The following is a 20,593-nucleotide window of genomic DNA, read 5'->3' as shown; positions in this document are numbered from 1 at the left end:
GAGGACTTGGGTCTTCAGGGAGTCTGGAACAACAACCTGGTGAATTGACATGTTCATTTGTCTGTCTTTCTTTACCTTGTACAACATGCCATCCTTTATGGAGAGCTTGGGCCATTGTCTCAACAGTTTCATCACTGCACGAGACTCACCAGCACGTTCACGCCTAGAGGGTCTCCTGCGACGCCGGACGTAAAAGAATACTCTGCTTAAGACATCATCCTGCTCTTGCAGATTAACCAGTTCACTCTTTGGTAGCGAATCAATCTGGTTGACATCGGCAAGCTGGAGAATAGCTGGTCCTGTGCCTCTCACTTGACTGACACCTCCAGAGTCATGTGCATCCAACACAGCCGAGACATCCTGTGAAGAGAGGGACCCCTGCGGCGGAGGTGGTGGAGTGACAACAGCTCCCTCTTCGGACTGATCAACAACCAACTGGCAGTTAGTAGTACATCTGAATGCATCTTGTACTGTCCTATCCACCATTCCATTTACATTGTTCAGTAATGAGGCATACGGTTCAGTCACAAGACGGTGGCCTATGCATGACTGGACAAATGGCTCCCTACTCAGTGCATCGGCAACCACATTCTTTGTGCCAGGGACATAGTTTAGGTCAAAACTGTATGCTGCAAGCCTTGAAACCCATCTTTGTTCACATGCATCTAACCTAGGCTTAGTTAAGATGTATGTCAATGGATTATTATCCGTCCAGACTGAGAAACATCGCCCTTTTAGCCAATGGCTAAATTTGTCACAGACCGCCCATTTAAGAGCGAGAAACTCCAGCCGATGTGCTGGATAGTTCAGCTGGGAGTGTGACAGTGTCTTGCTGGCAAACGCCACTGGTCTGGCAATCTTTCCATCAGGAGGCAACTGCGAGAGTACAGCTCCTAGGCCATCAAAGGAGGCGTCAACAGCGAGGATGAATGGTGCATCAAAATCTGGATGGGCCAACGCGACACTGTGCACAAGCTCATGTTTCAAAGTTCTGAATGCTTCCCTGCACTCATCAGTCCAGTCAGTCGGGGACAGTTTAACATGGCCTCTTTTGAATTTTGGTTTATGGCCTCTTCCTCTTTTGTGTGGTGTGGGAGGCTCAGCCACAAGGTTGAACAGTGGCTTAGCTTTAGCTGAACATCCCTCAATAAAATGATGGTAGTAGAGAACCATTCCCAAGAAAGATCTGATTTTCTTAGCACAAGGTGTTTTCCCATCAGAGTCCATCAGATCAGCTTCCTGCACATCATTTATAGCCTGTACTTTACTTGGATCCGTCCTAACACCATCTCCACATATGATGTGTCCCAGAAACTTGACAGACCGGCGAAGAAAGTGGCACTTCTTAGGCGCGAGCTTCAGGTTGTTAGCAGCAAGGCGTGAGAAAACCATCTGCAGACGCTCAAGTGCAACCTGTTCAGATGGAGCAAACACCATAAGGTCATCCAGGTAGCATAACAGACTTGTGAAGTTCTCATCGCCAAAGATGGACATCATCATTCGCATAAAAGTGGCAGGACTGTTTGTCAGGCCCTGAGGCATCCTGTTATACTCATGGAGACCGAATGGGGAGGAAAATGCTGTGTATTTCTTGTCGTCCTCGTGCAGCCTGACATTGTAGAACCCTGATGTGAGGTCCATTGTGGAGAAGAACACATTGCCACCAAGTGCAGCAAGGGAGTCTGTCTGATGAGGCAACGGATGTGCGTCCTTCACTGTTCTTGCGTTCAACCACCTGAAGTCATTACAGATGCGAAGATCCTTTGTCGGCTTGACAACCAGGACGAGGGGAGATGAATACTCGCTCTGAGATTTACGAATTATTCCCAATTCCTCCATCTCATTCAGAGCTGTACGAAGCTTGTCATAATGGCACGGTGAGACCCGCCTGAATGGAAGTCTGAAGGGCTTGTCATCCACTAAGCGGATTCTGTGGACAAAATCTGCCGCCTCACCACAGTCCATTTTGTGCCTCGAAAAGGTGGACTCATACTGCTCAATGAGCTGCAGCAGCTTATCCTTCCATTCGAGGGAAACTTCACAAGATGAGAGGTCCACGTCCTGCAGGCCCATGTCATTTAGGATGCGCGATATCTCCTCTTCCGACCTTGGTGCAGGTGGTGCGCTCTGTGTGTATTGCGCACTGCATTGGATGCGATCGGGTTCAGGTAAGTCCTGCACAGAAAGACAGGGGGACACATCTGCAACCTTTGCATTTCTTTTAATGGTGAGAGGCTCGTCAGTGGGATTTACTATTTTGACTGGAACCCAACCATCTCCCCATAAGAGAGTAACAACCCTCCCCACCATAATTTGAGCAGGCCTGGCTTTGGACTGGGTGGGTTCGATGATGACCGTACTCCCCACTCCAGTGATGTCAGATGCAGGCAATTTAGCCCACACTAAATGTTCAGACATCGGCTGTAGAGTGACACATCTTTTGAGTTTAGCTGTGCCGATTCTGTTTGGCATTGCACCGCCTTCCCATTCATCCGAGTAGGACAGCAGGGATGCCAAATGGGGCAACTTATCATTTGGAGCACTGTTCACTGGAGACGTAATGTTTTGGCCACTAACAGCTTCTTTCATCCGTGGTATGAGCCACTTGATGGCATTGCTGCTATTGATAAAACTAGCTTATATGCAGCTTTAATTAGCCACTAGCTTATATACAGCTTAATCAGCCACTAGCTTATATACAGCTTTAATTAAACAATAGCTTATTTGTAGTTTTAATAACCATTAGCTTATGCAGCTCTATTAACCACTCATACAATACACACAGTACACGCTAGGGCAAGGGAGAAGCAGGAGGGAGACTACTGATTTAACTGCGCCACAAGGAATAGGCCGCCATCTTTAGATAGATAAGGGAGGAACAATAGACAGTGAGATACAGGGACAACGCCCCAGCAGACTCCCCTCTTCACACTTTTCCCAGGTCCTCTCACCTCAACATCTCACTACACACTGACAGAAGAAACGCCTTCTGGGAGGGGCCAATGTGAACGGACGTTCAGGCCTCCAACCAGGTGCCATACGTGTAAAAACGCGCTACGCCTGCATCTTTGAATTTGACCAATGGGCTTCCATAAGAGGTGACTATATGAATTATCACGCTGCAATGTTCAAGCGTTTTTTATGGCAGATCTCAATGCGAGTGAAGCTTTATTAACCCATGCATGTTTGATTGCTGGGCTGAATAACTCTGTTGATAAATAAACTATTGCTTTTGATATAACTATACGCCTCTTGAGAGCTTCTGTTTCATTCTTAAATCCGCTCTAAGTGTGAAAGATAGCTTTATTTTCACAACACTGCCGAGAATCATTTCATCAGTTTGGCCTGGCACAACTAGAACAGGAATTATCACCTTATAGCCATAAACTGATGCAGTGAGGTCATACATGGCAGAAGGTGTGATGAGGTGACCCCCACAGCCAACAATAACAAAGTCCTCAGCTGATTTCTTTTCAATGTTAGGGATGGACTGTGAAAGTTTTGTGGCAGCTGCCTCACTTACAGTGCATGCCATAGATCCACTGTCTATTAATGCTCTGAGAACATGCTCTCCATCAGTGGTGACATCTGTGTAGAATAGGCTGTCAGTCTTTGAGAGTCTCTGCAAGCCTTGCACAATCAGTGTTTTTTGTGATGGCACTATGCTGCTGTAGGTGTGATACAATGTTTCATAATCATCAATGTCTGTCAAATCCAAGGTGGGAGGTTCACTCACTTGATCTGCGCTGTCCTCCCCTGCATGCAGATCATTCAGTTTCCCTGCTGACCATAGTCAGAAGGACGTCTTCCCTCTGGGCAGTTGCGTCTTGGGTGGCCAGGTAAGTGGCACAGGAAACAGAGCCTGTTCTCTCGACAGTGTGTGAGGGCAGAGTGAGAACCGTCTTTACAAATGGAACATGGTGTCTCATTTAATCCCTCAACTCTCCGAAGCCTGTTGTTGGAATGTGGCTTTTTGTTGGCTTGAGCATAACCCGGGCCCTGGAGCAACACTTTCTCTAGCATTCCAATTAACCTCTCCAGAGTGGAGGTCTCTTGACTCACAGCCTTTTTCTGTTCGGGGATGTCTGAAACTGAAGTAGCATTAGCACTAACCTCAACTTTATTCATGTTGATTCTGCTACCCCTCTCTGTAGAAGACCTGAGTCCCTTCTCTAGATGGTATTCATCTAACACTTCCTGAACTTCACGAGCCGACCATTTATCCATTGTCTTGGACCTAAAGGTAAGAGCTAGATCTTTACTGGGGCAGTGTCTGATGAACATCCGTGTAACTTCAATACTGGGGTTGTCAAACATTTTACCCTGCTCTTCAAGACCACTTGCAGCAACATCAGCTGCTCGGTTCAGTCTAAGCCAATACTCATATGGATCCTCCTGTTGTTTTGCCGTGGTGGAATAAAAGTCAGCCAGAGGCACAGAGGAGCAGTGGCTCGTACTGAAATGTCTGCGCAGGAGTCCATAGATGGCCTGTGGGTTATACCGGACATCAACTTCACCATTTCTTATTCCAAATCTCACAACGTCCTTTGCTCTGCCTCTCAGGTGGATGAGAATTTCCTCAGCCTGATTCTCAAGCTGTTCTATCCCCCACCTGACGGTCACCTATTGAAAATGGAACAGGTGTGGTACGCAGCCCCCTACCCCTGCCAAAACTGATAGGAGTCATATTGGAGGTACCAAATTCATTGAGACTCATACTTCATAGCAAAATACTCACTCAGTCTCACACAGTCTCAAGGGAATATGGCTGTAGTTAGCTAAATAAACCTGACAGTTAGATACAGCGAAGAAAGAATTGCAGCCCCAAAATGATGCAGTGGTGAGAAGACATCTGCCCGGTCCGGCGTAGTCATGGACGGGTCACGGCACCAATGTAACCTCTGTGAAGATGTCTCCTGGCTAAATGAATCTCTCTGGGCTGGTCAGGCTTGTGGTAACAGCAGGTTTATTCCACATCTGCATTTATGACAAAGGACAACATGGAAGAATGGGTCATCTTGCGGACAACTGCGCATGCTCTGTCTTCAGTAAATCCTCCGTCACGTTCAGGATTACCCATAGTTGACATTGATACAGTGATCGTATAGTGGGTTTAATTTCATTTAAATAAAATAGCCGAAATAGAACATAAATTGTCTCTCTTAAATGTATGAGGAGAATTACAAAAGTATATATAACCAAAAATATATTTATACAGATTTCTCACACTGAACTGTTACCTTTTTCATTTTATAATAACAATTGTATAACTGAGTAAACATGTAGACGATAGAACATACTGTAACATACCTGCATTTATGACAAAGGACAACATGGAAGAATGGGTCATCTTGCGGACAACTGCGCATGCTCTGTCTAGAAAGACGGCATCATGTTAGTATGAGCTAACGTTAGCTGTATTGGCGACATTTTTACTGGCAATAAAACACATAAAAACCATATAGTTAACTTAATAAAAACATGGCGAATATTATCTAAGACAAATAATATTCAACAAAATAAAGCCAGCTCAACTCTTGTGTACATTTAAAGTTAGTTAACATTATATTGTCCACGGACATTCATGGACCCGTTACCTTCAGTAAATCCTCCGTCACGTTCAACATTACCCATAGTCCTTTGCGTCTAGATTACCTCATAGTCCTTTGGGGATATTCAGTGCAGATACACATTTATAACAGCAGGTGGCGGACTTTTCCCATTTAGCGGGATTTAACCTGAACCTCTTCAACTATGTTACACTAGCCTGTAGCGAAAGTTATGGATAAGTTATTAAAAAGACAAAATGAAGACGACAGTGGTGCCATACCCGCCCAAAAAGTCTAAATGTGTGCGCAAGTACAACCCTGACTTTCTTAAGTACGGCTTTGTGAACGGAGGCAACGAGGCAGAGCCGAGTGCTCAGCGTGTGGAATGTGGGCTAATGCTATCAAACGAAGCACGGAAGCCTTCAAAAATAAAGCGACACCAAGCGACGAAACATCCAACGCTCGTGGGAAAGCCTGTTGGGCTTCTTGTTGTGTATGCAGGTTTACATACACATGATAATAAATGTCTTTGTGATCATCACATTGTGTCATCTCATTTATTTGACAAGGGTTTTGCCTGTTCAACTCCGCGAGGAGCCCGGCATCCTCGATCCCCTCCCCTTCCGTTCCTACGGCTTGTTTACGCAAATACGTCACAAAACATGTACGTGTTTGGTATCCCAGCATGCCCAAAATCCTCATCTTTGCAAAGAAATCATCGATTTTCTTTCATTTCTTATGGTTTCTCCACAAAAGGAGCCCACACACACACTGTGGGAACGCATGATGACGAACAGTTTTGGTCCCAGATGATCGCCTGATTACTAACCATTGAGATCACCTGGTGTTGCAAGAAAACCATTCTGTTTTCATTGGTTGTGTGGAAGGATGAAGCAGGTTTGCTCACACTGGTTTCCAGGTGAAATCCTGAATGGGCTTTGAGGCGTGATGGATGAAATGTCACGACAGCATCATTGCAGTTTTCACTTCAAACATCCAGTTGCTTAAATTTGCCAGTGTCCTCCTTAACCTTTCGTTAAAAGCTGTTTGTGTTCTGTTGCAGTGGGCAAACTGATGGAGCTCCACGGTGAGGGCGGAGCCACCAGCACTGCAAAGCCAACCGGTGATGACACCGGAGCCAAGGTGGAGAGGGCCGATGGCTATGAGCCTCCCATCCAGGAGACAGTCTAAAACACCTTTAATAAAAAATGTAAATGACCAGGCAGGGTATGCTAAATGCAGCCTCTGCTCCAAGGAGATAAAGTACAGCAACAAGGGCTCACGTGCCCTCGTTCACTGTGATGACCACAGCCAGTGGACGAACAGTCCCACGTTGCTCTCAAGAACCCTGAAGTAATGAGAGGGTTAAGGTGCCAGTACCTTCATTTCAGCGGGTTGCTAATGCAGAGGTGTGTATAGATCACAGCTATTATTTTACTCTTGATAAACTACCTTAGCCAGAGTAGATTATCATTTTCATTTAAATAATTGAACTGGATTGAATGCATATAATACAACAGTGGACGTTAATACGAAGCCGTACAGTAACAGGGTTCAATGAAAACTAGTCACTTTTTTTTGTACAGGCAATGGTTCTCGCTACTCTTGCTATCTGTGTTTTTATGACTAAAACTTTTGAAAATGAGACCTCGGTCTCAATGGATTTTGTCTAAATAAAGGTTAATAATGATTGAAAAAAATAAAAAAAGCTAACTAGCCAGCTGTTCAAGTAGAGCTGAAATACTGATTCATCACTGAATAATACATTTGTTTTTTGCTGAAAGTAAATGTCTTACCACTTAATTTTCTTCTCGGAGTACACCAGAATGCTATATTTGAAAGCTCATGTTTGAAATAAAATTCTCCCGGGGAGCATGCCACCACACCCCCGACAGGGTTTCGGGTTCGGGTGCTTGTCACCTTTTTCACCTCTTATGAGTTTGCAGGTATGAATAAAGGAGCCTAAACTGCATAAAATGACTAATTTTGCATTAAGTTTACCTCTAGTTCCCAATATTTGAATCCAGGGGTAACATGTGCTTCTAGTAAGTAAAACATTTTTCTGCAATGAATTGGATAATCTAATGTTGGTGAAGCTAAACTCAACCGGTTGTGTTTTCATTAACTCGAGGTTACAACCATCCTTGGATAAGTTTAAGTTGTGCATTGGTTCTACATGTAGACATTTCTTTATTCATGCATCACAGAAGTTGTCAGTCATCCTGATCTGGTGGCAACATGTTATTCCTTTCAAGGTTCTGACCTTTATTTGAACCTTATTTCATGTAAAAATCCAGGTTATTAAGGTAAAGTAGGAGATATCGTCAAGTAATCGCACTTGAAAAATGTATATTCTAACTGATGGGAGGAAAATAATGAAACCACTAGTTGGTGCAAATGCACAGTTGAAGAATCCAAAACTGCTTATGAATCAACCCTACATTTAGATTACCATCCAGCTTTACATATGTTTGTTATTCTGTGACCACCATTATAAGTTCAGGCATCAAATTAAAAAAAGATCACAATTTGTTGATGAAATACTGCATTCCAGTTCCCGACGGTTCACTTCAGACCTCCACGGCTGAAAACCTCTCCTCTGATCTCATTCCAGTTCTTGTCATCCAACAGTGTGACGTGACACTATCCCAGTACTTGCACATAGTTTTTAGGGACCAGAGCCCGTTTCCCTCTCAAGTCACCCAGGAACCATTCTTCATCAACGGGCTCCAGACCAGTTATAATATCCCCAACCTGAGAAAGAAGAGGGAGTGAGAGATCGATAGAATGGCAGTGCTTTCTAGAGACAGTCTTTGTCTGTGAATTTATTCATAAAAAACAAAATCACTCTACCTGCAGAGAGAGCTCCTCGTCACATTGTGACGGATAGTCAAACATTGCCTTGCCTCTACTTCCAGCAGCAGCCCCACTCTGCTGGTTATTAGGCTGCTGACCTGCTGAAGAAATAACATACTTCATTAATTAATGACAAAGAATGATGCCGGTTTGACAAAACTGTCCCATTTGTTTTAGAGCTGAAACAATGAATTAGTTGACAACCAACAAATGGTTTAAATACTTTTCCCAAGTACAAATACCATGCAATACCCAGTTCAAGCTACTGAACAGTCAGTATTTGGTGCTTTTCTCTGACTAATGAAATGGTAAACTGAATATCTTGGTCAAGCCAAACTAGCAATTTGAGTCAAGAAGCCACCTTCAAGACACTAATCAATTCATTGATACAATAATTGGCAGCTGAATCACTAATAAAGTTGCCTGTCACTTTGAAATGCTGCAGAACAACTTCAGTCAGTGGTGGAAGGAATATTTACATCCTTTACTTAAGTAAAAGTGGCAATGCCACACGGAAAACACTTCACTTAAGGTATGACAAATAGACACAGAGCAGTAAAATGTTGATGTGTAGCGTCGCTGTCCTGTGAGAACCACGTATCTCTAACAAAGTCAAACAAGAAAAACAGCTGTTTTCAGCTTTGAGACGTGCATTTTCCAGCTGACTCTTTTTGAAGAAGTATGGGAATTTTTTCAATCCATAAAGGAACACTTCATTAACAATGACAAATATGCAGATTCAAAAGATACATGGGTTTCACTGGGCAGGGAGGACATGAAAAGCTGTAGTCTGTAAAGTAACTAAAGCTGTCAGACAAATGTAGTGGAGTAATTAAAGTCATTAATTAAATGGAAATACTCTGGTACAGTACTTAAGTAAATGTACTTCAGATTTGTGAAAAGTGTCTTTTTAAAAAGAAAATGCATTTAATTACTTGAAGAATGTGTAACAAAGTAGTTCACCACCACATTTGTAATTTTGAGTAGATTCACATCTTATTTTCCGAAGAGACATAGAATGATTCACCCTCTAAATATGTATCTCTATTGACACTAATGATAAATTCAATGAGTAGGACTGAGGATGATAATCGTTTTGCATCTTCATACCTGTGCTGCTCTCAACAAAAGCCCTGGGGAACACGTCCTCTGTGCCGTTGAGCCGGCCGCAGCTCCACTCAGCGTCAACATGGCGGCTGATCAGGATCCGGTCGCCCTGTTGAAACGACAGGTCGCCGTCTGAATTCCCATCATAGTCGTACAGAGCCACCCCCCCACTCCACAGCAGGCTGAGACGCCTACAGAGTGAGCAGGACGAGAGGGGAGAGGACATTGTTACACACACACTTACAACATTCAGCTGGAACAAACTTATTTGATCAGATTTTGTTTGTTTTACGGAACACATTGGGTGTGTATGATGTGTCCGTTTACATAAATATGTGTCACCTGAGCAGGTTTGGCCGCTTCAGGGTGCGTACTCTGAGGAGCAACCATGCCTGTGGGAAAAATGATGAACAAGTTAGTAAAAAAGGAAACGCATACCATCCCATCAGGAAACAAAATAGAAAAAGGAGAAATCTGTGGGCACACTTGGGTATTATTAACATATTGATGTGTAACTGACATAATGCAGTGTCTCCTCTGTATTTTTTGTGGAGTTTTACCTGGTGGGGAGTTTACACTCTACACTTTATATAATATATTTAAAGTATGCAATAATTCATTTGTGTAAAACGTGTTACATTTGCATACTCCTGTATTTTTATACAGAGTATAACATTTTATTTTGCAGACTTTACGGCCAACAAATTACATCCATAAATGTAATATTTATATCAATAAGATTCAGTATTTCTCAACCAGAATGTAACTCAAAAGGCAGATAAAACATCTTAAAGTTCACGATGGGAGGTAAAACTTAAATTTATGTCCCTAATTGTTTTCCAGAAAGGGTTCCTGGAAATAACCATGTCGTCTGCTACTAACTATAGGGAAAACAGAGACAAAGTTATGGCAACGTTTTTTCATGAAAAGTTGTTTCTTACATGAAGAAACCTACAGACATTATACTTCAACAGCTAACTGAATAAATAAAATAGGATTGGAAAACTTTGTGAGGATGGATTTCATCTCATGGCTGAGTGTGTTGAGACCTTTTGTAAACAGCTATTTCATGAAATAGAAACAATTCCTGACATGCCACAGAGGGAGGCGCCACACACTGATGCACAAAGTTGCTTTTGTTTCAATAAGAGGATCAAGAAGATAACATACTGCTGTTGTATTCGGGTTCGGTTTGGTGGCCAAATCGGCACATTGTGAAAAGAGTGAATGAATTTAGTCTCGGCCCTTCCAGGTACTCTTACCGGGCAGTGCTATCCTGATGGACTGTGTCTTCTGCTGACTTGGGGCTGGAGGCAGATCTTCAATGACCTCTACAAAGTTAAGAGGGAAGATACCCGTCGAGGCGGCGATCTGTCCCCGAGCCCAGTCCTGTCCAACCAACGCCTTCAGCTGGATCACGTCGCCCTCAGAGAACGACAGCTCACCGCTGTTCTCCCCCTCAAAGTCGAACCTCGCCACGCATCTCGGACCGCTTTAGTGGAGGCCGCAACATTTTCAGATGTCGGGTTAGTTCATCAGGGTGGTTTGTAAAGGCGAGTGCAAAGAGTTTATCAGGTAAAAAAAACCTTACCTGACTGTTGCAGACGGTGGCCTCGCTTTCCGTTCAGGGAGCGGTTTTGGGGAATTTGACTAGTTGGAGAAATGATAATTCTTTTATTTAGGAAATCCTTAATCATACTAAACATTTAACCAAAGACCGATGCGGCGCAAGAATGGATTTCAATGGTTGAAACTTACAAGTACTTTGACATAATTGGCGGGAAAGAAACCGGAAGATCCCCTACAAGTGCCTCTGTACCACTCGCTGTCCACCTGCTCCACCATGGTCACAACATCTCCTGCTCTCAGACCCAGCTCTCCTGGACCCTCTGTGTGTGCAGAACAAACAGCTGTTCATGGCGTCAAGAACATAATCTGAACACCTTCTGGACGGGAGTGTCCCACCCACCAAATACATAGATCCTCCTCTCCTGCATCACACATGCAGAGTGGCTGAAGGAGAAACAAAAAGGGAGGACGAGACACGGAGAAAATGAAAGGAGCGTCAGCCGGACGTGCTGAGGTGATATTTGGATCGAACCATCTTACCCTGAGCGGGGGGAGGGCGTGTCGCCAGTTACGATCGGCTGGTACCAGATGGAGAGGTTGGGGTCGAAGATATACAGCGAGTCACTGCAGCCGTCGGGCTCCGGGTTCGGACGAGGAAACACGCCTCCGAGCACAAACAGCTCACCGCGAAACATACTGCAGCTGTGGTAGGCCAGAGGAGGAACCTTTCCCTGGGCCTGGAGGAGGTGAGAGAGAGGGAGGAGGACATGAAGGGGGGAGGACAAGCAGCAATAATACACTCAAAAACACACACACACACCTCCACCATGGTCCACTTCCAGCTCTGTGTGTCGAGGATGTGAACGTCGTTGAACCACTTCCTGTTCTTTGAGCCTCCGAATACGAAGATCCGCCTGGAGTCCGGGTCGTACGCGGCCGTGTGGCCGATCCGGGCCTCGGGCGTCGGGCCCTCTGCCAGAGTCTCCGCCGCAAACCAGGACATGTCCTCTGTTGGACGGAGAACACTCACTCTAGACATGGCGCCACCAGGAGAGTAAAACCCCCGTAAACAGTTCTCACTGGAGCCCTTTGTGAATGTTGTTCTGTGACAGACCTGTGCAGAGCTTCCACATGGGGTCTTTGCAGAACTGCATCCTGGATCCCTGCCCTCCAATCAGAATAGCCGTCTGAGCATCGATGGGACACAGAGTCTGACCCCAGCGACCCGACGGGCTGACCAATGGGGCTGCGGGGAAAAAAGAAACAGAGAATTGGTGTCTAAATGGTGGCTACGCTAACAGGTTCCCCCGTTTCCAGTCTTTATGCAAAGCTAAGCGTACCCTGGCTCCAGTTTCATATAGGACAGGGATACGAGCGTGGCATTAAACAGCAAATAAGCGTATTTTCCAACGGTGCCACCCAGGTGGCTGCAACCTACAAACACCTGGATGCACCATGGCCTGTCCACGCTTATGTGCACACAAAACACTATTCTGTGAACTCATGTGGGTGACGTGTCTCAGCGTGCCAGCTACGGGACTGAAAGGTGAATAAACGCGACAAAAAAAGTCAACATAAAATACCACTAAAATGGTGTGTCGTGTGCGTGCACACAATTACCGGTCTGTGTGGGAGTCTTGGTCTGCCTACTCTTCGTCCTGGCTGCACTCTGAGGAGGCGTTCTTCCCACAATCCCCTGCGCCTCTCCTGCTCCATTAGCTGTGGAACGGAGTACACAAAGAAATGCTTCACTCCTCCAACGTCGAGCCACCGGAGTGTCTTGCTCACTCACACACACATGCATAAACACTGCTTTCTTTACAGGCTCAACAATCTAAAGCAAATAAACACACACTGTTTGTGTCTCTCTCACCTGTTCCCTTCATCCTTGTTGCATCTGCTCCGGCACTGAACAGCTTCTGGCCCCGCCTGGTTTGACCTCTGGCCTTTCTCACAGGCGTGGTCTTCTCCGCGGTGGCATTGGGACACACGTTCTCTTCTTCCCCGCCACGAGCAGTCGTCGTATCCCCGTCGCCGTCTTCCTCCGACACTCGCTCTCTCTTCCTCTTGCCGTTGAGCTCGCGGGCCGCCAGCGGAGCCACGGTGTCCTGGGACGAGTCAACAGACGCGGTGTCATTCATCATTTCGCAAATAGTTAATTGTTTGAAATATGATCCCAAGAGAGAACTGGGAGTTCTCAGGAATCAGTAAAGTATCATTCATCTGTGAGTCCTGCAAAAACAACATGTTGTGGCAACAAGACATTGCCATCAATAGACCAGGGCCCCGTGCCACGTAAGTGGTTCAGCAAAGTCGATCAAATGTCCTATTAGCCAGCCGACATTAACGAGATGATTGATGTGAGGCTATCTCGGCTCCTGAAAGGCTGATCCTCTCAAACAGTCTCGTTAATTCGAACCAGACGATCGGGATCAGGATGATTGCGCGTGCCCGTCCTACGTCAAAAGGGGGAAGCGTCGATCACCGAAACCATGATGTTCTAACAGTACAATGTTAAATAAAGTCAAAGAAAGAGCCGCTTTTTACTCCGCTGACGAGCAGGAGATGATCATGAACGCATATGAGGATTTCAAGACTATAATCACGGCAAAATATAACACCGCCACCCAGGCACGTGCACAGACATTTTGGGGGGCAGGTGCTCAAGCAAAAAAAAGGGCACCCATCGCCAAAATTATACATGAAATTAAAATAATGATAAATAAATAAATAACACAGTCGGATATTTTCAACGTATATATTTATTTTTGTTAACGCAACCAATACTAACTCAAATTATCAAATTGAATAAATAAATGAATAATAGGCAAAAACAAGGCCAGACAAAAACAAAGACAAAACAAAGACGGGCTGATGGCTACAATTTCGCTGGTACTTGTGACTTGGTAAAGGTTCATTCATTCAAGGCCATATTGTATAACCAAATAATATGTTAAATAATAAAAAAAATATTCTAACTTAAAACTCTGCTCTGAATAAATTAAAGGATCTTCACAGGAGCATCCTCCTTGGTGCCATCTCTTGGAAGATTTTTATTACTTCACTGTGATTTATTTCAATGTCTTGCTCAATGGCAAGCAGGAGAAGGTCTGAGAGTCTTTCTTCCCCACAGAGACTCCTGAGCCTGGTCTTTATTATCTTCAGTTTTGAAAAGGATCTTTCCACTGAAGCTGTTGTCACTGGCAGTGTTGCATATATCCTTACCATCTTCACAAATGTTGGAAAGATGAGCTGGCCAGTGTTCTCTTCAACAATGGCAAGGATTTCTTGCAGGTTCTTCGAGGGAAAGATGGAGTGGAACACCTTTAGCTCTGTCTTCAGCTGGTCCTCATTTTCCTCATAGAAGTCACAAAGAACATGGACAGCTTCCTCTGCCTCTGGGTTTGGGGTGCTTGTCCAGTTGGCACACACTGTTAGAGAGTGGAAGGACCGTATGATTGTACCAGTTGGACTTCCAGTGATGCTCCAATGGAATCTCCTGTTGAGCTCTGCAGTCAGGGTATCAATAAATGTGTAGTACACATTCGACCTGTAGTATGACTCCACAGAGTCAATCTCATCACTCACTTGCGATGCAGTTGTGCTGTGTTGGAAACGCACTGGCACTTTCCGTTTCCTCTCCTGACCAGGCACACCAGTAGGTAAAGGAATGTTGAGAGCCTCTACCTTCTCTGATGCACCTTGAAATATCTCGGCAAACTTCTCCTCAGACCTCAATGCTTGTATTGTGTGAATTACACCATCAATTAGGTTGTAGGCTGTGGAGTGGTCCAGGCTTTCTTCTTGCAGAGCATTTGATGCAAGAGCAGTGACTTCAAATGCTGGGGTGGTGATTTCCATGCAGAGAATGAATGCGAAGTTAATCGCATTTTTGTACATTTTTGCATCCCCTAGGGCCAGGTCAGGTGGATGTCTTTCGCAGATCTCATTGAGGAGCATCATTATAGCTTCCAGATTTCTCTGAAGGGCCTTCAGTGCTTGTTCCCTGCAAGCCCAACGGGTATCTGACAGCCTCTTCAGCTCCACAATGTGTCCCTCTGGATGCAGTGATTGCTGCAATCTAACTAAAGCAGCATGGCGTTTTGAGGAGCCACTGCAAAAGGCATACAGCTTCTCCACGAGGCTGAAGAAGGTCACAAAGTGCTTATTAGATTTGGAGGCTTCAACCAGGACCAAGTTTAGGCAGTGTGCTTTGCAGTGCACATAGAGGGCCTTCTCATTGAGTGTGCGTATTCTGGCTTGAAGGCCTTTGTACATGCCACTCATGTTGGCTGCTCCATCGTAGCCCTGGCCATACATATTTTTGAGCTCCAGACCATTCCTCTGTAGAAGGGAGACTACAGTATTCTCCAACTCCTGGCCTGTTGTTGTATCAACGTTGCAAACTTCAAGAAACCTTTCCTTTATTTGCTTATGTACATATCGCACTACAAATGACACCTGTTCTTTGTGGGAAACATCAGTGGTCTCATCCACGAGAATCGAGTACATTTCAGCCTCTTGGATTTCTCTTTGGATCTCCCTCCTGACGTAGGTACCCAGTGCTGTGATCAGGTCATTTTGGCTTCTGTTTGACAGCATTGATACCTGGGGCCTTTTCTTGGTGACTTTCACTCTTTCAAGATTTTCTGTATGCACCTTCAGCACACTGTCATAGCGGGAAAAAAGATGAACGAGTTCCAGAAAGTTACCACGGTTGTGACTTGAGTTACTTTCATTATCACCTCGAAATGCTAGCCCCTGCCTTGCAAGATACACTGTCAGATCTATTAACCTGGTCAGTATCTCTCTGTTTGTTTGCCTCTCTCGCTCTCTGGCTTCCACTCCCTTTACATCTGATACTTCAAATGAAGTCTGGAGTGCCTTTTGTTTGTAATGGGTCATGTGGACCTCTGTGACAGAGTGCTGCTTAATTTTTTCAAGAGCAGTATTCCATTTTCTGATCCCATTTCTCCATTCCTTTCTGCTTTTATATCTATCTTCAGGTAGAAAAAGCCGACAACTGAAACAATGCATTGAATCAGCACTTGGGGAATACTCCAGCCACACATTTCCAGAAAACCAATGCTTTTGGAATGACCGCCCCTCAGCATTTTTGGGAAAAAACATTTCTGGTTGACAGGGCCCTACACTGCAGCACATAGCAATGTAACTCTCATTGCACCTGATGTGAAATGCTTCAACATGGGATGGATCTGTAGGATATGGCATGGTGGCTATTTTTGAAATTGCATTCTCACTTTCATCAACAGCTCTTTCCTCCATATGCCCTTGCTGTGATGTAAAGGGAGCTGCGGTCACTTCAACCTCTTCTTCACTCATCTCCTCAGGCAAAACTGTTTCTGTTGCTGCCCCTGAACATAACTCAGTCCTACACTCTGTCTGTCCTTCCTCATCTGTGGTGGGCTCATCTGGACCAGGTAGGGTTTCTGATTCTCCCTCATTTGTTTTAATAGTTGATGGCCTGATCCAAGATAAAAGAGAGCTGCTACCCTGAGCTGCTTGCTGCTTTTCCCTGTCCTTCTGTTTTTGTAGTCTCTCTTTTCTTGGCATTATGCTGCAATTTTTTTTAAATGACATAAATCAATGTTGTGCATAATAATCAAGACATTACATATCTCTCTAAAGCTGACAACACAGTACACACCCATGTTTTTACTGTTTTCTGACAGTTGAAGCATAAGCAGCATTACACTAATAATAGCCTATAGCCTACCACAATACCTCACCAGACTGTCATGTAGCTCAACTTAAGACCTACCTTTCTTTTTAATAATTAAAATAATTAATGTCTGCCTGCTTCTCTCCCCTCTCTCTTCATTAAACATGACAAACGTCAGTAAACAACTGGGCAAGGCTTTTAAATCATGGATTTCGTGAGGGTTTTTTTTGTTTGTTTTTTAGCAAACGTCGGACCAGTTGCGACGTAATGTTTTCAGCGGCGCTAATTGTTGTTGTTAATTTATCACCAAACAACGTCGGGGTATTGCACTGTCATTACCTGTCTGTCTGATGCTCCGGGTCAGAGAAGAATTTGGCTTCAGCCGTTTAGCCTGACGCTCAGCACTGCACGCGCAGTAGGCAGTAAGTGAAGGAGGAGGAGGGAGGGAGGGAGGGGCGCGTGGGAGGCTTGTGGGCGCCGCGGTGCATGTCGGGGCGAAATTCTCACAAGTACTCAAATAAATGCCCCGTCAGATATCGAAACACATTTGGGGGGAATTGATGACAGAAAAAGTAATTTTTATTTTATTATATTTATAAAAAATTGGGCACCAGCAGAAAGGGCACTTTTCTCATCCAGGGCAAAAGGGCAGGTGCTTGAGCACCATTAGGGGTCTATCTGTGCACGTGTCTGTATATCGTCATATATTGTGACAAAAATCACATTTAAACTTATACGTATCGAGAAAGGGTCAACTAATGGGAAAATAAAAGTACATCAATATGGAGTAGTAGTTCATTGGCTGTGGTACACCTTGATTCAGAGTAACCTTCATTTATATTTCATCCACAATGGAGTTTGTCAAAAAGGCTTCTTTTTGAATGTTGTCAGCTCTGTAGGTCTAACATTGGCTCTACTTTGATGCCGCCAGCTGTAACTTCACACAGGGTGACAGACGGCCACCTTTACACTCATTCAACCAGACAGCTGACAGCGGTAAGTAGTACAGCTGCTGCATTAGAAAGTATCGGCCATTATTTCATTCGTGACAACAATTGCACCGGCAGCACCGCACCAATTCCAGCTTGTCAACCAAGGTTAGTCACTTTGTACAACAATGGCAATGTCTCCGGTGCCTTTAGCTCAGTTAGTCTCTTTAGTGTTCAATGTCTGCCTTCATGTTCGGTCTCTAGTGTTCTCCCTAATGCCCATACTGTTAAAGCCGGTTCTGTGCATGACCTCAAAGAACCTGTGTGATCCCATTAAAGATGTTGCCAGATAAAGATTTATCTAAACCTCCCATATATTTATGCAGTTAGGACCCAAAGGCCCTTTCAGGGTCACTGGATGTCTGGTTGTATAAGTGCTGTACAAGCTGTACACGCCTGGCTGTGAGGGAATAGTGAGATGTTTGTCACTGACACGGTTATTAAGTTGTCCTTGTGGAGCGGAGGTGAGCGGGTACACAGTCAGCGCGTCTTGAGAGCAGAATGGTGATCCTTGAACAAGCCGGGCTGTCTATGACGGACAGGTTTTATAAAGCAGGTATTCACAGACAGCATAAAGTGACATCTGCAATTAGCCTCTGTGTGGAAATGTAAAAAACAAAAACAGCTCCATTGAGCGGATGTATTGCCTGACCTTTGCATTTGCGGGTTTGATGATGTCTTGACGTCTCAGGCGGCACTGTTGTGCTGCAGTGTGCTGTATTATAATATGTATGTGCTGCGGATCACCAGTGGTTGTGACATTATAAGTGGCGAGATACACAGTCCTTTCGACAGGTATAATATTTCATCAGTGAATGCTTATTTCACATCAGCATGATAACTACTCACAACGGGTTGACCAATAAATACCCATTGCTGTTGGATACATTCCAAATCATTTCCAGCAGGGCATATTTCTTGGTGTAGGGTGTATTTATATTGTATAATATAGAGCAGTGTCGTCCTTTGAACTTTTAAATTAAAGCAACGTCCCCCTGTCACAGAGTTGTGATCAGTTTAAACAAAACAAAAAAAAGATTCCTCAGATTTCTTAAGGATGTATAGAGGCCTGAAGATGTTCAAGCATTCACATGAAAAAGCCAAAAACAATCTTGGGAACCACCGGGTAATTCCTTTTACTGTCCCCCACAGGTTTTCACACCACCTTGAATTCATTTATTGTAGAACCTGTTCAGCAATCTCTATATTTGTTTGGGTTTGTATTTTGGGTTGCCTTGCTTTGTTGTCAAAGCACTTTGTAAACTCTGTTTTGTAGGTGCTGTATGAATAGTTATTATTATTGCCACATGATCTGACATTTCCTAAAGGTATTTTGCTGAAAGGATTTTCATATTGTTAGTCAAATGTTGCCTAATGGTGAACAGTGACATGATCGCAGGTCTCAATGCCTTTTGTTGTTTAAACATAGCATCACGTGATATCTGTTAACAAGCGCATATTTAATTGACCAACCTCCCATCCCAATAAGGATATCTAATCCTGAGACCTTCATTGTATCCTCACACTCTGCCCTAAACCCGGGACGCACAGCCAGCCAGGCAAACCAATCGAGCAACGAGCCATGCAGCTTTTCACCGCAGCACAGGACCCTGCTGGTGACCAACCGCCGTTAATTGACCTCGATCGGGTCCAGTAGCTCCGCTGCATGGTGCATGGTGCAGCGGGGGTGGTGTGGTGTGGATCGAGCCTCCCCGGCAAGGACGCCTGCTTCCTCTTGATCTCTGCAATCATGCCGATTAGAAGCAGCGTTCTGCAGCTTTTTGGGGGGTCGGTTTAACGAATGCGTGATCGATTGCCGACCTTTTGAACGGTGAGGTGTCGCCAGGGTGGCATGCTTAGATGAGAATGAGCGGTGCGGACATCGCAGCTGACTGCGGATTCTGCACGGCGGGTCGTCTCTCCAGCCTCCTCCTCCTCCAGCAGAAGCAGCAGCAGCCCTGCCTCCCGTAAAAGGAGTGGCTTACCTCAACATCACCGGCACGCGCAATGCAATGCGCGACTTTTATTTGTTTTTTTGCTGCAGGACGCGGACAGAATCACCGGCATTCTCATGGCTGTTTGACAGGCTTTTACGCACCGATCCAGCACAGCAGTAAGGTAAGACGATACTGCTCAACACCGGCTGCTACTGTGTGTGTAAGTGTAGGTGTGTGTGTGTGCGCATGCATGTGCATAGTGTTAACTTGCCTTGCTGTGTCATCCCATTATTCATATGAAGAAGTGTGGGGTTGTGTGTGGTTTGAAGTCCTGAAGGTGCCCATCAACATGATGCCTATAGATTAATTGCACCATAGCCCTGAATAAAATGTCTCACTTAGAGAATGTTCGAATGAACTGTAGATGGCACCTCTATTACAATTCATAAACACACCGACTGTTTAATAAGGACTGCATCTTATGACATGGAGAGCAAGCTGAGGGTCATAAGATCTCAGACTCTGACATTAGAAAATGCATGAGCCAATTAGTTGACTTGCTTTTAGTGTAATCCTGCAGCGCCGGCCGTTTATTTATGTGTCAGTAGTGTGTCCTCTATAATGCAGTATAATAAGAATAATGAGTCTGAGAACCTGTGGTTGCTGGAGCTTGTTTTGCGATGACATCATGTCCAAAGACATTTACAACACGATAACTTCACAAAGGACTGAACTCTGGACTCTGGTCAGCTGGGACATCAGCGAGGCTCGTTACAGTAAGCGCTGCTGTAACAGTCGTCGTCGTTAAGTGAAGCGTGCTTTCCAGAGCTCTCGAAACATTTCAGCTGACAGGAAGTTCAGTGATCGTGTCATGAGGTGACAGAAAGTGTCAAGAGGTATATA

General features: G+C 44.7%; 1 protein-coding gene and 1 long non-coding RNA gene across 2 annotated transcripts; both read right to left on the bottom strand.

The window, feature by feature from the left end:
* Nucleotides 1-10,888: 10,888 nt before the first annotated feature.
* On the bottom strand, nt 10,889-11,402 carry LOC306782357. The gene is made up of 3 exons (XR_013772268.1): nt 11,271-11,402; nt 11,104-11,162; nt 10,889-11,004 (listed from the first exon to the last, which is right to left on the bottom strand). It is a non-coding gene; the product is annotated as an uncharacterized lncRNA (long non-coding RNA).
* Nucleotides 11,403-11,434: 32 nt separating this feature from the next.
* On the bottom strand, nt 11,435-15,401 carry LOC306782106 (uncharacterized protein; the record flags this gene model as incomplete). Its single annotated transcript, XM_079275297.1, has 9 exons — nt 11,435-11,525; nt 11,622-11,818; nt 11,902-12,089; nt 12,196-12,327; nt 12,702-12,800; nt 12,955-13,189; nt 14,307-14,512; nt 14,670-14,723; nt 15,197-15,401. 9 exons carry the CDS (start codon nt 15,399-15,401, stop codon nt 11,435-11,437), a joined length of 1,407 nt encoding a protein of 468 aa, XP_079131423.1.
* Between the last annotated feature and the right edge of the window lie 5,192 nt (nt 15,402-20,593).

Source organism: Melanostigma gelatinosum (genome assembly GCF_949748355.1).
Source record: "Melanostigma gelatinosum genome assembly, chromosome: 9".
NCBI classification, from domain to species: Eukaryota; Metazoa; Chordata; class Actinopteri; order Perciformes; family Zoarcidae; genus Melanostigma; species Melanostigma gelatinosum.
The sequence above is the reverse complement of the archived record's forward strand: the minus strand, read 5'-3'. Positions and strand labels throughout refer to the sequence as shown.